General features: G+C 35.0%; 1 protein-coding gene across 1 annotated transcript; it reads left to right on the forward strand.

The window, feature by feature from the left end:
- Nucleotides 1-11,134: 11,134 nt before the first annotated feature.
- Nucleotides 11,135-17,576, forward strand: LOC114715454 (homeobox-leucine zipper protein ATHB-15). The gene is made up of 18 exons (XM_028900322.1): nt 11,135-12,264; nt 12,519-12,678; nt 12,749-12,849; nt 12,949-13,039; nt 13,149-13,244; nt 13,326-13,439; nt 13,531-13,614; nt 13,703-13,858; nt 14,310-14,384; nt 14,486-14,592; nt 14,677-14,869; nt 15,046-15,231; nt 15,319-15,399; nt 15,789-15,923; nt 16,014-16,339; nt 16,720-16,825; nt 16,969-17,118; nt 17,277-17,576. Exons 1-18 carry the CDS (start codon nt 12,059-12,061, stop codon nt 17,421-17,423), a joined length of 2,514 nt encoding a protein of 837 aa, XP_028756155.1. The 5' UTR covers nt 11,135-12,058; the 3' UTR covers nt 17,424-17,576.
- The last annotated feature ends 861 nt before the right edge of the window (nt 17,577-18,437 follow it).

Below are 18,437 nucleotides of genomic sequence, written 5' to 3' on the forward strand. Positions count from 1 at the left end.
CTACATAGACATAAAAATCTTCTCATATATTTACTTAATATTTTATAAATTATTATTAAAAAACTATTTATAAACTGTTCTAAACGGATTCTAATTCTCATGTACATTTCCTTATTTGTTTTTTGTAATTTTAAATCAATATTAATTATTATATTAGTAAAAAAATTATATTTAAAAAGCAAATACTAACACGTCTTTGTAGTAATTTCTAATTTAAAATTTTATAATTAAACAGTAAATTTTTTTTCAGATTCTTCCTTTGTAATTTTTCCTAAAATTGCAATAAAAAATTCAGAAATTCTAATTTTTACGCAAAAAAAAGAGAACATAATAATGTACTATGGAAGTAATAAGATACAATGTTCATAACACATTTTCGGCATATTTTACTAAAACAAAAAAAAATCTTAAAATTTATATACCCCAAAAGTCGCAAAAAATTAATGAGTCAGGGATTGTATATCTATAGTATAATAAATTTTATGAGTTGATTTATATCAAAGACACACAAAAAAATACTCTCTCTTTTTATTTCATAAATAAGAGAAAAGGAGTATGGAACAGGTAACACGCTCATGACATGTTGAATTTCGGATGAACTGGTTAAGTTGAAATTCAAATTATTTTAACACGAAACAGATTAAAAATTAAAATATAATCGGTGAGAATAATACAGGTAGTATAAAAGGACGCACCGACTGAGCGGGGGGAGGCAGCTCTAATCCCGAGGTTAAACCGGACAGGGTTTGTTTACAGCCAATTATTACCGTCAGAGCTTGCTTAATTATCGTACTTTAGTTTAGTGGCATTAATAAATAAAATTTGACGTGAATATAAAAATGAATATAAGTGGGTGAAGTAAAAATGAATAAATTGGGACGTTGGGGGGGTGTGGGGCCCAGGGAGCACGTGAGAGGGTGTCAGGGATCATGTGAAGTGGGAGGTCGGGTTTTCAAAAGGCCGAAGCCTTGAAGCGAAAGGGATTGTGGTGGTCAATTTCCACGTCACCCCCTCCGGAATCCACTCAATCAATCGGTCCTCACTCCTCACTGTCGTCCTTCCCCTTCGCACGTGCCCAGTGCTCCACATGCCTTTTCCCACTCACATGCCCCCACGTGACGCCTTTCCTTTCCCTCCTGTTCTTCTTATCTTCTCTTCTCTTCTCACGCTTCTTTCTCACACTACCTACTGCATTTTCCTGCCCTTTTCATTCCAGGGGTTCGATTTCATCTAATTTATTTATAATATTTTATGTAGGCCTAAACAAAATGGGCCAGGCCCAATAAATGGGAGAAGATCCGTAGCGGATAAGTGAGATTCAGACCCATTAAGCTAAAATCCATGAACACGATCACCTGAACGTTGTGAGGAGTGAGGGATGTGGAGCTCAATGGTACATACTAGAATATCAGCCTTTTGGGGAGGGAAAAAGAAGACAATCCAGGGACATATCATTGTGCGAGATCTTTTTTTTTTTTTTTTGGAACACAGACTCGATACTAAGAACCTTAAAAAAGACCTAGGCTATAAAAGAAAAGAAACTAAAAAGGAAAACCTAACTAACATCCTTCATCAACCTCTAGCTAAAGGTTAAATGGGTGGAGGGGGATCAAAGATACAAAATATGTTGTCATTACTATAAGGAAATTTTGCTAAATAATCAACATAAGAATTATCCTCTCTATAGACATGTTGGAAACTATTTGCCAATCCCTACGCGAACGAAATCCGATGTCCACAATGATGTCCTTGAAAGAGTGGAGCTCATCACATCCTCGAGTTATTAGGTTAATAGCTTCTAAACAATCAGAGTATAAAGCCATTTTCCTAGAACCCTTTTCTCAACAAAGATTATTGAGACCATGAAAAATTCCAATCACTTCAGCTATGGTAGAGGGAACATTTATCAATTTGCAGCTAAAGCCACAGATCCAATGGTTTGTATAGTCTCTAATCACTACTCCACATCCGCTTATTCCATCTTCTAAAACTGATCCATCCACTTCAATCATGACCATTCCTTTTTCTAAATTGCTTCCTCATGACCTATGCAAAGGTGCGTGTTGGTAGAAGGGGTGATTTTGTTTTAAATCCTGATCCAAACAAGCTCGGAAAAAGCTTGCATTTGCATTCTAAAAAGCTTCTCTGCTTGAGGTGTTGAACAATCAATTACATCTGATCACCCAAATATCCTAACAAATATACCCAAAAAACGTTGGCCAAGGGATCTTTTTTGTATGATCCAGGCCTCCTTCATGAGTGAGGTTCCATCTTATCCAGTCCCGCTCTTTGAAGAAAGAAAAAAGTGTTCCATATAGAAGGCTTGACCACCAACTGCCATCTCTCCTTAGCATTTCGACAATCTCACAGCAAATGCATTGAGTCTTCTTCCTGATTACATCTAAACAGGCAAGTTGCTTCATCTGCAAGACCTTTATTCCTCCTAAGTTAAGCCGTATGGGCTTTGTCATGAGTAAAGAGCCATATGAAAGATTTAATCTTCTCTGGTACCAACCATTTCCATATAAGTTTTCACATGTTGTCTATGTATTGGGTTGTACATGCAAAAAGAAAATTGTATGCAAATTTTATAGAAAAATAGCCATCAGTGGATGGCTTCCAATAAAATTTGTCCTCTCATCTCTCCTCATGGGGTGGATGTGCACAAATAATTCGATCAACAATATGAGGGTGAAGCCACTGCTCTAATCTTTGTTTATCCCAGTCACCGTTGTCTACTACATAGTCTGCCACGCACTTGTCTTTATCAGCTAGTCCTTCCTGACTCGACACAAGATCAGTTAAAGGTATATTTAAATTAGACCAGTTCTCACACCAAAAGGAAGTCAAGATTCCATTACCAATTTTTTTACCCAAACCTTTCTTGAAATTTGGTCCAGATAAGGGATGAATTGCATGGTTTCTACACTTTAGGCATACCCTGCATCCCACATTTATACTTAGCCTTGAGTACTTTTACCCATAATGCCTCTTGGTTGCTATAGAGATGCGAACAAAGTTTCATTATAAACGCTTCATTTTGTTTCCTCAAGTCTCTTAAGCTAATGCCACCCTCTTTCTTCTCTTTTATGATTTGCTCCCAAGCTAAGAGATGTAACTTTTTCTCTCCCTCATTTTCTCCCAGAGTAAGCTTCTACTTTTTTGTTCCAAATGACTTAGGATCCTCTAAAGGAGAAGCATTATCTGCATATAGTAGGAAGGTATAGCTGCCAGAACAGCTTTAATCAGGACAGCTCTACCTGCTATGTTTAGGTAGTTTCTTTTCCATCTTGCAAGTCTTTTCCGTGCTGTCTCAAGTAGAGGGGCAAATTGGATAGAGGAAGCCTTTCTATGTAGTAATGGAATTCCTAAGTATTTACCTAAGTCCCCTGTCAATCCCACTTCCATCTGCTGACTCAAATTAACAGCTTTAGAGAAATGAACATTCCAAGAGAAACACACTTTTGTCTTAGCCTTGTTCATCTTCTATCTAGAGACCGCACAGAAGAAATTCATACAAGTCAACATCACTTCAACTTGGTGGCTCAAGGCTTCACTAAAGAGAATTAGATCATCAGCGAAGAATAAATGTGAAATCTTTGGACCATTAGAACTAAGTTCAATTGGATTCCACCTTCCGTCTTCAACAGCATCTATAATGATATGGTTGAGTCTTTCCATATACAAAGTAAAAATATAGGGAAATATGGGGTCCCCCTAGCGTATACCTTGTTGGAGTGTAAGTTTCTGTAGGCTGACCATTCCATAAAACTCTGAATGAAGTACTAGTGATGCAGGCCATAATCACTTCACAAATTTTCTCACCAAACCCTGCTACAAGAAGAGTGTCTTTAATAAATTGTGCGAGATATTCTATATAAAATCTCAATCTTTTATTTACTATTTCTATCCAATTAGGTATTCATTAATTTCACTTTTTTTTCTTTCTCTCACTCGTATAATACCCTCCGCAAAAGATAGTAATTCTTAAAAAAGCAATAAATATTTTTATATAATTATAACAAATAATAATTATATTAATATTTTTAATTATTATAAATTGATCAATTAAGTCTTATACTACCTCCGGTCTTTAATATAAGATCCTGTTTAACTTTTATTTTAGTCCTAAATATAAAAACGAAGTACTTTAAAAACAAAACAAAACAAAAATAGACGAGGTGCTTAGAGAGAAGCGCATGATGACCTATCAAGCAGAACCCCTTCTTGGTCCAAGAGAGGGCTAAAGTCCAAAATAAACCAGCTCCTCTTAGGCTCAACCTATGTAGGCCTAACTCATACCAACTTTTAAAGCCCATAGTGGAGAGAAGGCCCGTATCCTATGCAAAATGGGCATTTCCGTTAACTGAGTTTTTCCCCCCCCCCTTTGTTGGGCATGGATATCTCTCGTTGGAGGCAATTATATTTTAGATACTGTCAGATATTAAATATGAGTACTTTTTTTAATAAAAATTTGAATCTTGATTTACTACGTTGTAAGGAATTAACTCTTTCCACTAGATCTAACTCCTATTGGTTAAGTGTTTAAATGATTAATTATATTTATGCCGCGTCTTAACCGGACTGGCAGACCATGTTTTACAATTGGAACCATGTATTATTGCTTATAAACGGGCATGGCAAAACTAATTTGACTTACAACAATCACAACTTGCTGCGTAAGATTTCATTTCAAAAGATTCGCCTGCTAGGAAAAAGAGATAACAATACATCTTCATTCAAGAGATGGAAGCCTGCACGGGCGTCCTCTCATTTTAACATTGGCGTTTGAACGGAAACAATGACATGAGCATAAGTTCAAAAGAAAAATTCGTCTTAGAAAGCTAACCTGTTAAAGAAAAAGGTCTCTTAAACTTGCACGCAAGACATATTATGTGAAGATGGGACCAATCAGAAGAATTAATAAAATATGTCTCCCTCTATACTAAATGATCTGAAGCTGTAATTCACAAAGCTCTTGGCCTGAAATCTAGAATACTGAAATCACACACCACTATTAACCGAAAAAACTACTACGAACTCTTTTGTTATGGGCACAGTAATAATAACTGGGAAAACAGATGTCACTGGTCGTGAAACCTTCAAAAATGATGAATTAGGTTTTTTTATGTGTCGCCTTCACATAATCTACATTGATGTTAATAAGCCTCCGTTAATATTACAAATTAATAAAATGGACAGTTTAAATTGATTAACGATTCACACTCAAAATATTTTAATTAAATAACTAATAAAATGTAATATTTTTTCTCATGTAATATAAATTAACACCGTAAAATGAGTCTTGCATTGGGATGAAGCGATTACAGTGCGTGGAAGAAAGGAGGGAGTAGGTACGTAAGAAGGTGAGGGATGAATGATTGATCCAAAATCCAAATCGGTCAAAGTATACAACAGGGAAGGGCCATATGTATCATGTGCAGACGCAACTGCTCTCTCGCTCTCTGATCCAAACCCAATCCTCTATATTTCTACTCTTCATTATGATTATTATTGATTCTGTTCTCATTCTCTCTCCCTCCTTCCATTATTCAAACTTCCTCCTTCTCATTCCAGACATGTACGTACCATCAAGGGAGAGATCAGTTTGAAAGGACTCATTTATTACGGGAGGGATTTCCTTAAATTTATAAACCACAGCGAAACTTGTGGATCTTTTTTATGAAGTAGGATTCATGGCATTTTTTGGCTCCCTTTGTTCCTTAAAAAGACAAGTTAAATATGGAAGAAGATTAAAATGATTGAGAAGATATAAGATTTGGATGGGAATAGTGAAATGAATTGATGAGGTGAGGAAGACGCACAGGAGATGATTGCTTGCATGAAACAACTTCAATGATTAGTAATGCAAAGTGTACACACCACGACCACACCCCCTTCCGCCAGCTTACTGTCCACAGAATTCCAAACCCCTCTTTCATGCCGCGTTTCTCTCACTTCTTTTCTATTTCTCTCCCTTTATTTCAATATATTAGATCTTATAATTAGGATCAGAGGTAGTATAAAATACTGCTACCTAATACTCCTCCGGTCCTTAATATAAGACCCATTTAACTAATTTGATTAGATTAAGGAAGTTAGGTAAGTTAGTTAATTATAAGAAAAGTGACACATTTTTCCTAAAACACCATAATCATCTTTCTTAATACCACCTCTCCTTTTTCTACTTGATTATGGTTGAGCGAGTATCCATAGAGGTAATTTAGAGAAAATTGATAAATATGAGAAAGGGGTCTTATATTTAGGACCAAAACCAATACAAGAATTGGGTCATATATTAAGGACCGGAGGAGTACTTAATATAAAAGCTAGATGAGAAATTAAATTTAATATTAAATATAAAATTTCAATTCACTTTGTCTCATATTTTCTTCAAAATATTTTATTAATTGCAAGAGATTCCATCTAGTCATGCGATTCCAATACACATGATTAAAAAAGATAATTTATAAAAGTCAATATATATTTTTTACAAATAATTAGTTAAACTAATTTTGCCCCTGCAAACTAAGTTATTTAGTGTTCACTCTTTAACGCACATCACACACTTCTCTTAATTACGCTTCTTAATGACACAACTTCAAAGTTGTTTACATCACTCACTTTGTAAACAAATCCTATTGGTTTCCAGCACTGCCCTCCCTAAATACATTAAATTCCAAAGGCGATGCTTATTTTTAAGGATATGTTTTCCAGCATTTTATCTTCTCATGCAAAGCAAACAAGTCCCACACAAGGAAAGAAAATGATTAATGTTTGAACATGTAGCAAAGTAAATATTATGCAGGAGTTTGTTGAAGAATTAAATTTCGTTCTAAATACAGGACCTAGGTCATACTTATTTTGTCCTCCAAATTTATAATTTATCCAATCATTATGAATTGTAAATAGTTCCTATCAAGGGTAATCCCAACCCACCATATGATTCAATGGGATATTTTAAAGAAATCGGCATACATTTGTTATAAATAACTAGTTTAACTAATTTTTTTAATACTTTTAGATTAGTTATCTAGTTCTCAAATTATGAACCAAACAATGAGACATAAGATCATTTTGCTACAAAGGGACTACATTTAGTTGTTGTTTTATATCAGCAAACAAGTCATATTTTTTAAAATATTTTTGAATTAATTATCTAACTCTTAAATTAGAAATCAGACAATAATATATACAATCATTTTGCTAGAAAGTGAATACATTTAGTTGTTGTTTTATATCAGCAAACGAGTCAAATTTTTCTGCGTCTACATTTACGAAATCTAGCTAGCCAATTATGTTACTCATAACTTCAAATTACAGGAGAGATTCATATATTCTCGTAGGTTCTATATTACTACCTCCGGTCTTAATTATAAAAGCCAGTTGACTAATTTAAGAAGATTAAGAAAGTAAGTTGAGTTAGTTATTTGTCCTAAATAGGTGTTTTTTTTCTAAAATATCCTTGCTAATCAAGTGTATTAACTAGAACTATAATTATTAGAAGGATTATCTTGGAAAAAATTGAGTAAATATGAGAAACAAAATGGATTTGAGTATTATATTTAGGACCAAATAAAAATCAAATAAGTCTTATATTAAGGACCGAAGGTAGTATTATCCATGCTGATGCTGACAACAACCAAACTAGCTAAAGTACAAAATAATATGCCCCGAGCTTCGGTATTTGAGTATAAATTAATGCTCAGAATGTAACTTTTGGAAGCTATCATAGATGTATAACTATTTATATTATTCACGTAAAAATACGAAAATCATATGGAAATATTGATTTGAAGGAATAGTAGAAAGTCATTGTTAATGAGCAATCAGTTACAGTGGAGGTGGTAGTTCCAGCAGACAACAATCTTAACAAACACTCCTAGGTCTATAGTATCAGTTGTAATTCACAAGCTTTTATTCAACTTATTCCCACTCACATTTCATTAAAGTCAATGCTTTATTTCATTATAAGCCAAGAAAAGTTCCCTGACTTTGACTCAGAACAGGAATTTTATGATCACTCCTAAGATTTTATATCCATTACCATCGAATTTTTATCCCAACCTTCAAACCTAATTTACTATTGCCATCAATATAATTAACTCTCACCACCAAAAATTATTACAAAAAAAAACACAATTTCAGGAAATATAATATTATTGGCCTGCGATATACCAAATCTGCAAGAACACACGCAAACGAATAGCAAATTGTAGTGCGTGTCAAAGCTGCTGCTTCTATCAATTCGTCACCTAAACTTTACCTCAAACTAATTTTACACACACATATATATATATACTGAATTCCCTTACATGCATCTTATTAATAATGTGGCAAGTAATTTTGTTTTTATAGGTATCTACATCTAAATTATGATCCTTAATATAAAAATTAGTTAGAAATTATACGTGGTTATAAATATAAAATATCGATTCACTTTGTCTCTCAATTTCATAATTTAGAAATTAAGGGGTTTCCATTTAATGCATGATTAAAAGGGGTATTTTGGAAAATTAACTCATATTTGTTATAAACAACTAACTTAGTTAATTTTTTAAATCTATTTAAATTGGTTTAGTAGCTATTATATTAAAGACCAGATATAGTATATATTATCAAATTTTAACACAGCACTTTATTATCACACTCTCTTTCTTGTCATTTAAGCTAATTTTAAGTGGTTTGTTTAATACCCATATGTAGGAATCATCTAACTAATTTACATATATTATGTAATAAATATGTGTTTATTTTTCTAAAACACACAATTAATCATCATTCTCATGGGGAAACATCGCCCTAATATGTAATGGGGATGCTTTGAACAAATTTTATAAATTTAGGAAGTATTTTTTTTTCCTAGATACAATTATCAAATGCACATTACAGATAAATTCGAGTATTGTCGAATATAAATAAGATATTTTTCAAGATATTATTATATATTATTCTCTTTATCACTTATAAGACTTGAGTTGTCAAATATCGAGTGGAATTGAATTCCTTCTTCTATTATTTCTAATTTCTAATACCTTGCTCAGCTTTAATGATAGAATAAGAGGAGCTGAGTTTAACAAAAAGATTACCCTTTTACAAGTTAACAGATTAAAAGTTAAAAAATAACAAATAAAGACCTTCTAATATGTGAAATCATGATTTGGGACCCTTTATTTGGAAAATGACAAATAAAGATTTGGTCTCATTATAAATATGAAATCTTAATAAAATGCCTGAAATGCTCTTTAGCGAAGTTGTGATTTGATCTACTGAAATTGTTATTAGCTAAAATGAACTTATTATTTTTCATAGTCAATTTGTCATTTGGCATATCTTCAACCAAGTTATGATTTGGTTTGCTAAAGTTGTCATTAGTTAAAGTAAACTTGTCATTTCCTATAATCAACTTGTCACTTGGTTGAGAGCATTTCAGATATTTCACCAAGATTTCTATTTGCAATATGGGACTGGATATTTATTTGCCATTTTCCAAATTAAAGGTCTCAATCAGCAATTTCACATATTGGGGTCGTTTATTTGTTATTTCTCTTAAAAGTTCAAATTTTTACATCTTTATTAGGAAAAATACCTATATTTAATATCTAACATGTATTGAATATATAATTGCTTCCAATGTATAAGAATTGCCGTGCTTATTTAAAAAAAAAAAAACTTGTGATGAAGGATTTCACATATCAGCGATTATACTATTAAAATTTGGCACAATCTGACAAATCAATAATGGTGTACATGTAATTTTATCATTGGGGTAAAATTCTTAATAATTTTTAATGAATTTAATAGCCATACCCTTCATGTCATGTCATGAAGCACAGACGAACGTATGTGATGCCACAGCATATGATCATCATCACCCACCCACCCTCTCTCCCTCCATCTCTCTCGCTCTCTCTGTCATCCTTTACGCCCCATTACTTTTTATTATTATTATTTTAATATTTAAAATTCATTTTTTTAAAATATATTAAACATTTATAACAGGAATATTTAAAAATCGAGAGACGCATGCAAAAAGGTCATCATAGTGTCCTCTCTGTCCCACGCCAACCTCTCCCCTATTCCCCTTTTCCTGTTTTTTTCCTTTTGTAACTGTTATCTTCCCATAATGCCCTCTTCTTTCTTCCCTTTTACACTTTGGCCATTCCATCTTTCTTCTTCCTCATTTCGTCACCCCTCATTGACTTTGTTGCCCCCTCCACTTCATCTCCCACCATCATTTCCTCTTTCTTGTCTTAATTTTTCTTGTCAAAAAAGTTCAAAAAGAATGAACAATGCCCTACCTCCCCACTTCATCTCACACAGGGCTATAAAAAATAATTCACATTATTTATAGTATGACCTTTTTTACAGCATGTGAAGTATAAGAAAAATATGTCATACTATTTATAACTTATAAATTATACAACTCACTAGAATATATAAATGTATTCATTTATTTATAGATTATTTATATTATTCAAAAATAATAAAGTATTATCATAAGTGACTGAGAGCTAAATTTCTAATTTTTAATGTGTAAAACAAACTTGGAGGATGAAAGAAATTTGTTATTTACCCCGTGTATTAAAAAATATTATCTACTCTTTATATCTTGAGAGGAATTAAATTTTTATAGCAGAAAATATTCCAAGTCCATTAAAAAAAGCTTCCTTATTTACATACTACTAGCTTTATTGCTTTCACAAATTTCAATAATTATTCAAACAGAACTAAGTTAAACCATAAAACTGAAACAGCTGATCCAGATCAAATAAAACTTTCACAGCCATCAAATGTAAAATCTTCAGTGTTCAATGAAACTAAACTCAAGATGCTAAACACAAAAAATAAACTCAAAGTAAAAATTAACGTTTGAATTCACAAAAAAAAGAGAAGAGAAAAGAAAAGAAAACAAAGAACCGGGGGTAATTAAGACATTTCATGAATGGGTCCAGTTTGCAAGGCTAGAAGCACAGGGCGACCTCGCGGGACAAGGGTATTTTCGTCCACAAGAAAAATTTTCCCAATTTGAAAAATGCATAAAATATGGAAAGGGGTGCTCCATATTCCTACACAGTGGAGGTAAAAGAACTGTGTGCCGAAAGTGACGAGCCAATGAAAAATACAGCGCAAATCTCAGAACCAAAAACACATGAAACCAGCACCACCACCAAAAAGCAATCGCCCCAGTAACAGTACTTTTTTCTCTGCTTTCTCTTTCAGCTAGGGTTTGCTCTTTATCCCAAGTTTAGTTCCCTTTGAGAAAATAAAGGAAAAAAAAGAAGCAATTTTACAGTTTCCAGAGATTCCCCACTTGAAAAGGGGAAAAAAAAAATCTACCTTTGATTCTTCAGATATATTTTTTCCTAGTACTCAGTCAATGTCCTTTGTTCTTCACTTCTTCCACTTGGTGCTGTGAAATCTTCTAAAGGAGAAAATGATTCAGGGATCCAGGAGGTTTCGAATAGCTTAGAGCATAAATGGAATCTTAAAGAAGATGAAGATCCAAGGTACGGTTCTGTTTTGGTGGTCCTAAGGCCGTGAGGGAGAAGTGGGTTTGATAAAACTTGGGGTGTCTGGTCTTAAAATTAAAAGCTTGGATCATGCTTCAAAGGTGTCTGTTCTGGGATTTTACTTGTTAGCTGAATCGAATCAGTGCTGGACGTTTCTGGGTGTCCCTGTTTTCTCGCTTTTTATTTCTTGGGAACTGTTTAGGTTTCGGTAGGTTTCCAGCGTTCAGATCGTTGGGTGTTCTCGTGTTCGTGGTTGTCTCTGATCTCGAAAGAATACTGTTTTCTCGTGTTCGTGGCTGTCTCTTGCGGACGAAGCAAAAGTGACTGCGTAACATTTCAGGCACCCTCAAACTCTTGTACTTTTACCTCTATCACTGTGATCCTTCACGTAAAAAATTTGCAAATGCTTGCTTTCTCTTGGAGGCGTATTTGAGGTTGGTCTAACTGCATCCAGAAAATATTCAAGAGTAGTGTTAAAGCTGCTTGTGCAGTTGTGCTGGGTCTGTTCTTACGTTTGGTGTTTGAGAACTCTAAAGTAATTGACTATGGCAATGTCCTGCAAGGATGGTAAACCAGGAATGGATAACGGCAAGTATGTCCGTTATACACCTGAGCAGGTTGAAGCCCTCGAGAGGCTTTATCATGATTGTCCCAAACCCAGTTCCATTCGCCGCCAGCAGCTCATTCGTGAGTGCCCTATTCTTTCCAACATTGAGCCCAAACAAATCAAAGTCTGGTTCCAGAACAGAAGGTATCCTTCACTATTTTCTCTTATGCCTTTAATTATTGGTTGGGTATAGTTAAGATATGGGAACTCCTGTATTGATAATCTTTCTAATATTTCCCTTAAGCACGTACTTAATTCTACCATTTGGTTAACTAACATGAACCCCCCCAGCTGATGCACTTTTATTGTTTTTTTATCTTTTAATTTTATTTTCCTAGTTGAACTGTTTAGTATGGTGATTCCAATAAATTTTGTTTATTTGGCTTTTGTAACTTCAGGTGCAGAGAGAAGCAAAGGAAAGAGGCCTCACGACTTCAAGCTGTGAATAGGAAGCTGACGGCCATGAACAAACTTCTGATGGAGGAGAATGATAGGTTGCAGAAACAGGTCTCTCAATTGGTGTATGAAAATGGCTACTTCCGCCAACATACTCAAAATGTAAGAATTTTGACCACGTTTCCATTGGAGTGCTGTGAAATCGTTGTAATAATTATTGCTCTATCTACAGACTACGCTTGCAGCCAAAGACACAAGCTGTGAATCGGCTGTGACAAGTGGCCAACACAGCGTGGCAACTCAGCATCCCCCAAGGGATGCAAGTCCTGCAGGGTTAGTTCAGAAATAGTTTTTGGGGCTGTTTCTCTGATTTTGGTCTGTGACCGCTTGAATGTGAGAATGTTACTTAAAGATTACATTTGGTTTTTTCAGGCTCTTGTCCATTGCAGAAGAGACTTTAGCAGAGTTTCTTTCAAAGGCTACTGGGACTGCTGTTGAATGGGTCCAAATGCCTGGAATGAAGGTAACTGACTATCTTAATTGACAAAATGGCATAAGAATAGGGGGAAAAAATGTCATCCTAAGAATAACTCATGCTTTGGAGTCTACTAAATTTCTGCATATTTGCACAGCCTGGTCCGGATTCCATTGGAATCGTTGCTATTTCTCATGGTTGCACTGGTGTGGCAGCACGTGCCTGTGGTCTAGTGGGTCTAGAACCCACAAGAGTAAGTGTTTGGGGTTTATTATTTTTATTATCATGCTCTTTTTTGAACTAGGAACTGCATGATTGACTTTACATTCTCCAGGTCGCAGAAATCCTCAAGGATCGGCCATCATGGTTTCGTGATTGCCGAGCTGTTGATGTTCTGAATGTGCTGCCCACTGCAAATGGTGGAACCATAGAGTTGCTTTATATGCAGGTACAACAAAAATTGTGTAAGAATGATGACTATCTGTATCTAAGTAGGTTTGTGCCACATCACTTAATTGCATACTTCTTTGTCGATTCAGCTATATGCCCCAACCACATTGGCTCCTGCTCGGGACTTTTGGTTGTTGCGCTATACTTCTGTTCTAGAAGATGGAAGCTTTGTGGTGAGCGTCTTTGAAGACTTTTTTGCTTATATTTCTAATTCCTCATATTTTGCTTCTTAATTGTTATTCTGATTTGTTCCCTGCCTAGATCTGTGAGAGGTCCCTTAAAAATACTCAAAACGGTCCAAGCATGCCTCCTGTGCAGCATTTTGTGAGAGCTGAGATGCTGCCTAGTGGTTACCTAATAAGACCTTGTGAAGGGGGTGGTTCTATTATCCACATTGTTGATCATATGGATTTGGAGGTACACTTATTTAGGAATTTTTTCCTATGGATTGATTTGTTTTTTTTAATAGTTATACAAACTTCTTGAATTTTGCAAATTACTTGGGTCTCTCTTCCATCTTCAAACTGTAACCAACTCTTCTATAGATTAAAAGTTATGCTCTGCAGTCTATTTGTAAATTTTCTGATCAAAATACCGATAATCATCTTAAATATAGTTTCTGGTCAAATTTTAATGAAATATTTATTCCTTGTTTGTGCACATGTGACTACAATACATATTTGAATGTTTTAATCGAAATTTAAATTGGACTTATATTTATATTTATACTTTGAAAATAAAGGGAAGTTTTGTGTAACTGTAGATATATCAAACCATTTGAAGATGCCTATTTGAATATGGGCGTAATTTATTTATTTTTCTTAATATAAACTACTGAATAATTTAAGCCTCTCTATGTGACCATTAGCCATGGAGTGTGCCAGAAGTGTTACGCCCTCTGTATGAATCATCAACAGTGCTAGCTCAGAAGAAAACAATGGCGGTATGTTATTTTATCCTTACAAGACTAAAACGGTGTTCACATGGTATGATACTTTATTATTTCTATTACTTTATGCTTATATGTTTCTCCTTTTCATTCAGGCCTTACGGCAGCTGAGACAGTTATCTCATGAGGTTTCTCAGCCCAATGTCACTGGTTGGGGCAGACGACCTGCAGCACTACGAGCGCTAAGTCAGAGACTGAGCCGGTTGATACGTTATACTTCTTGGGCATGATTCTTATGTAATTTCTACGTATCCAAAATTTTAGTCTGACATCTGTTTCATGCCAGGGGTTTCAATGAGGCACTCAATGGATTTAGTGATGAGGGGTGGTCAATGATTGGCAATGATGGTATAGATGACGTTACAATCATGGTTAATTCATCTCCTGACAAGTTAATGGGACTAGATCTTTCCTTTGCCAATGGATTTCCATCTATCAGTAATGCTGTGTTGTGCGCCAAAGCATCTATGCTATTGCAGGTCTGGTTGCTTATATGCCTCACCAAAACCTTTTGAAATTATAAAATGAATATGCCAAACAACTAGATGTTAAAAAAAAAAAATGGTTCGCTAATTTTACATATCAAGTAAATCATATTTGCATTATCTTTTATTCTTATATATCTTTGTTGGCATCTTTGACTTTCTTGGTATAGAATGTGCCTCCAGCCATTCTCCTAAGGTTCTTGCGGGAACACAGATCAGAATGGGCAGACAACAACATGGATGCTTACTCAGCCGCTGCCATTAAAGTTGGTCCATGTAGCTTGCCAGGGTCCCGTGTGGGAAATTATGGAGGTCAAGTTATACTTCCTCTGGCTCACACTATTGAGCACGAAGAGGTGATAGCCTGTGCATGATATGCACCACAACTATTAAGAATTCAATGGCCCTGTTTTCTGATTATTTTTTTTCCTTATGCTTGCTAGTTTCTTGAAGTGATTAAACTGGAAGGGTTAGCACATTCCCCTGAAGATGCGATCATGCCCAGAGAGGTGTTTCTTTTGCAAGTAAGTTCTATTTCCTTCTTGTACCTTATTCTTCACTGTTTCATAAATGGGAGAAATGGAATGCGTGTTTTCTTTGGCGTGACAATAAATTTTTCTGCCATGCAATATGTTTTGGAACACTTCGTGGATCTTGGTTAAGTTCCAAATGTATTTTCCTATCCTATAGCATATTTATATAGTGGTACCTTGTATTATTTTAAGATTTTGCGATGTAGTAAGCTAGGAATGTAGATCGAAGTCCAAGAGTTGTGGGATAATTTAAGCTTCCTTATTCTGTTAACTGTTAAAAAAATCCTTGACTGAAATATCAAGCCATCTTTTCATTTGATTTCTAATGTTGCTTTTTTATTGTTGCTCATATCTTTGTATTTTGTTTTGTATGTTGGTAGCTCTGTAGCGGAATGGATGAGAATGCTGTTGGCACTTGTGCTGAACTTATATTTGCTCCAATTGATGCATCCTTTGCTGATGATGCCCCGCTTTTACCTTCTGGGTTCCGTATTATTCCTCTTGATTCTGGGAAGGTTAGCCTCAATCATGGTTGAAGTGGAAAAGTCTGTTGGTTTTTTCCTTTTCATGCGTTTCTTAATTTTTGCAATGAATCCTTTCTGCAGGAAGCATCCAGTCCAAATCGCACCCTTGATCTTGCATCTGCACTTGACATTGGTCCCACTGGGAATAAACAATCTAATGATTATTCTGGAAACTCTGGCTGCATGAGATCTGTTATGACTATAGCATTTGAATTTGCATTTGAAAGTCATATGCAAGATCACGTTGCAACAATGGCACGGCAATATGTTCGTAGCATTATATCATCAGTCCAAAGGGTGGCATTAGCGCTTTCTCCTTCACACCTGAATTCTCAAGCTGGGCTTAGGCCACCGCTGGGTACTCCTGAAGCACAGACACTTGCTCGTTGGATATGCAACAGTTATAGGTTAGTAATCTTGGTTTTGCATGACAGATGCCATTGACGTGTAATTCTGATCTTCAAGATTGCCACGAGGATTAGAAATAATTGTATTTTAGCCTGAAAATTGTAGCCATTGACATTGTGATTTGAACGATAATTAAGGTTACTACTGGTTTACTGTCAGTGGCAAATGCAGTGTGATTAATCGATTGTTGGGGGGATATTTATTCATACTTTTTTGTTCATATAAAACTCATTCGATGAATCTAGAGGGGGGGGGGAACTCATTGGATAAATATCTCCTGGTGATTGTAAACTACGCTGAAGTTTTATATTTTGGTTATAGAAGGCCGAAACTAGTTGTTCAAGGCACGAACTTTTTATTAACCTTTTCTTTGTTTTAGGTGCTACTTGGGCGTGGAACTACTCAAATCCAGTAATGAGGGAAATGATTCCATCCTTAAGTCCTTGTGGCATCACTCAGATGCAATACTGTGCTGCTCTCTAAAGGTATGTGTGAAATTTACTCATTTTGGCTGTAGCTTTTTCATGTACCACACCTTCACTCTATTTACAATTTGCATAACTTGACTTCACTTCCTTAGTTTCAACGTTTCTGATACCCACCCTTTTCTGAACTCGATTTTATGCAGGCATTGCCTGTCTTCACTTTCGCAAACCAGGCAGGGCTTGATATGCTGGAGACTACTTTAGTTGCACTGCAAGACATTGTTTTGGAGAAGATATTTGATGAACATGGACGAAAAATTCTCTGTTCAGAGTTTCCTCAGATCATACAACAGGTCTGCTTTTAATATTCAAAATTTGTCAAAATTCACTGGAACCTCTCAAAAATTGAACATGTTTTCCATTCATTGAATGTGCTGCCAATATCACTTGTTGAATTTTCAAGATTTATTATAATGATTTCTCTTGACTGGTTTTCGTTCTCTTGGGATAGGGTTTTGCATGCCTTCAAGGAGGCATCTGTCTCTCGAGCATGGGGAGGCCAGTGTCCTATGAGAGAGTGGTGGCTTGGAAGGTGCTGAATGAGGAAGAGAACGCTCATTGTATCTGTTTTATGTTTATGAACTGGTCCTTTGTTTGAAGTTATGTCTAGAGACTAAGAATTGAACCAGTGTTGAAGATGAATCATTCTGTACTCTCAAGACCTTGTGTTTTGTTGGTTGTTCTTCTGTATTTATATTCCGCCGAGACTTTGGATTGCATATGAAGACAATATGTTAGTTTGTTTAGTTTATGTCCTCTATCTTCTTGACCCCTCTTCTTTAGTGTGGTGCAGATAATCGTTTTTTTTAACTTGGTTTCAGCCTTCGATAACTTCACTTCTAGGAATCACGGGCATTTTGGCACATTGACACCTCATAACATCTAGAGATTTTAATGTTATATACTTGAATGAGGTATATCAGGCAAATGTTTTTTAGACTCTAGCCCAAGAGCAGAGTACAAATAACAGTCAGCACATAAAACAGAGGAAAGGAGAGGCGATGACCAAGAGCAGAGCATGCAACCAAAACCCTAGTTTCATCCAGGAGATTAAAAGAAAAGAAAGGTAATTTTGCATTTTAGAAAACAAATTTCTTTTCACATATTTTTGTTATTTTAATTTATGTCCAGTATTTTGCGTGGTACGATTCATGTAATCAATTTTACCCCTAATGGGATAATAAATTTTGTCGTGGCTTTCTTATTTAATATTTTATTAAATAATGCAAAGGAATAACATATGCAAGTTGATATTCCTTCGGCTTAAATTTTGTAAACAAGCCCAAGACTCGAAAAATTATTGCATATCTCAAAATATTTCACAATTTTGATGCAATGAATTGTAACTGTAGACTCCTGTCTAAAACTAGCTGCCATTTGTCCCTTTGGTGAGAGGCAAATTCTTTCAAACAGATGACCTAGGCAAAGCGCATTTTTAAGTAAAAAAGTACGATAATTATTATTTATATTTACGTCTACTAGAAAAGGAAATGACAAAAAAGTGGTTGAAGTTGGAAACAAACGATTAGTACTCTTTAATATTTCTTAACTCTGAAGATAACAAGTACCGTCGTTATTTTTTGTTACTAATAATTGCATTGAACAAGAAATC

This window comes from Neltuma alba, unplaced genomic scaffold (genome assembly GCF_004799145.2).
Source record: "Neltuma alba isolate B1F8T4 unplaced genomic scaffold, ASM479914v2 tig00011591_pilon, whole genome shotgun sequence".
In the NCBI taxonomy this organism is placed as follows: Eukaryota; Viridiplantae; Streptophyta; class Magnoliopsida; order Fabales; family Fabaceae; genus Neltuma; species Neltuma alba.

Coding starts and splice junctions, on each gene's coding strand:
- LOC114715454 (XM_028900322.1), top strand. CDS start 12,059: ATGGCAATGTCCTGCAAGGATGGTAAACCAGGAATGGATAACGGCAAG. Junction 12,679..12,748: donor TCCGCCAACATACTCAAAAT/GTAAGAATTTTG, acceptor CTCTATCTACAG/ACTACGCTTGCAGCCAAAGA. Junction 17,119..17,276: donor TTCCTCAGATCATACAACAG/GTCTGCTTTTAA, acceptor CTCTTGGGATAG/GGTTTTGCATGCCTTCAAGG.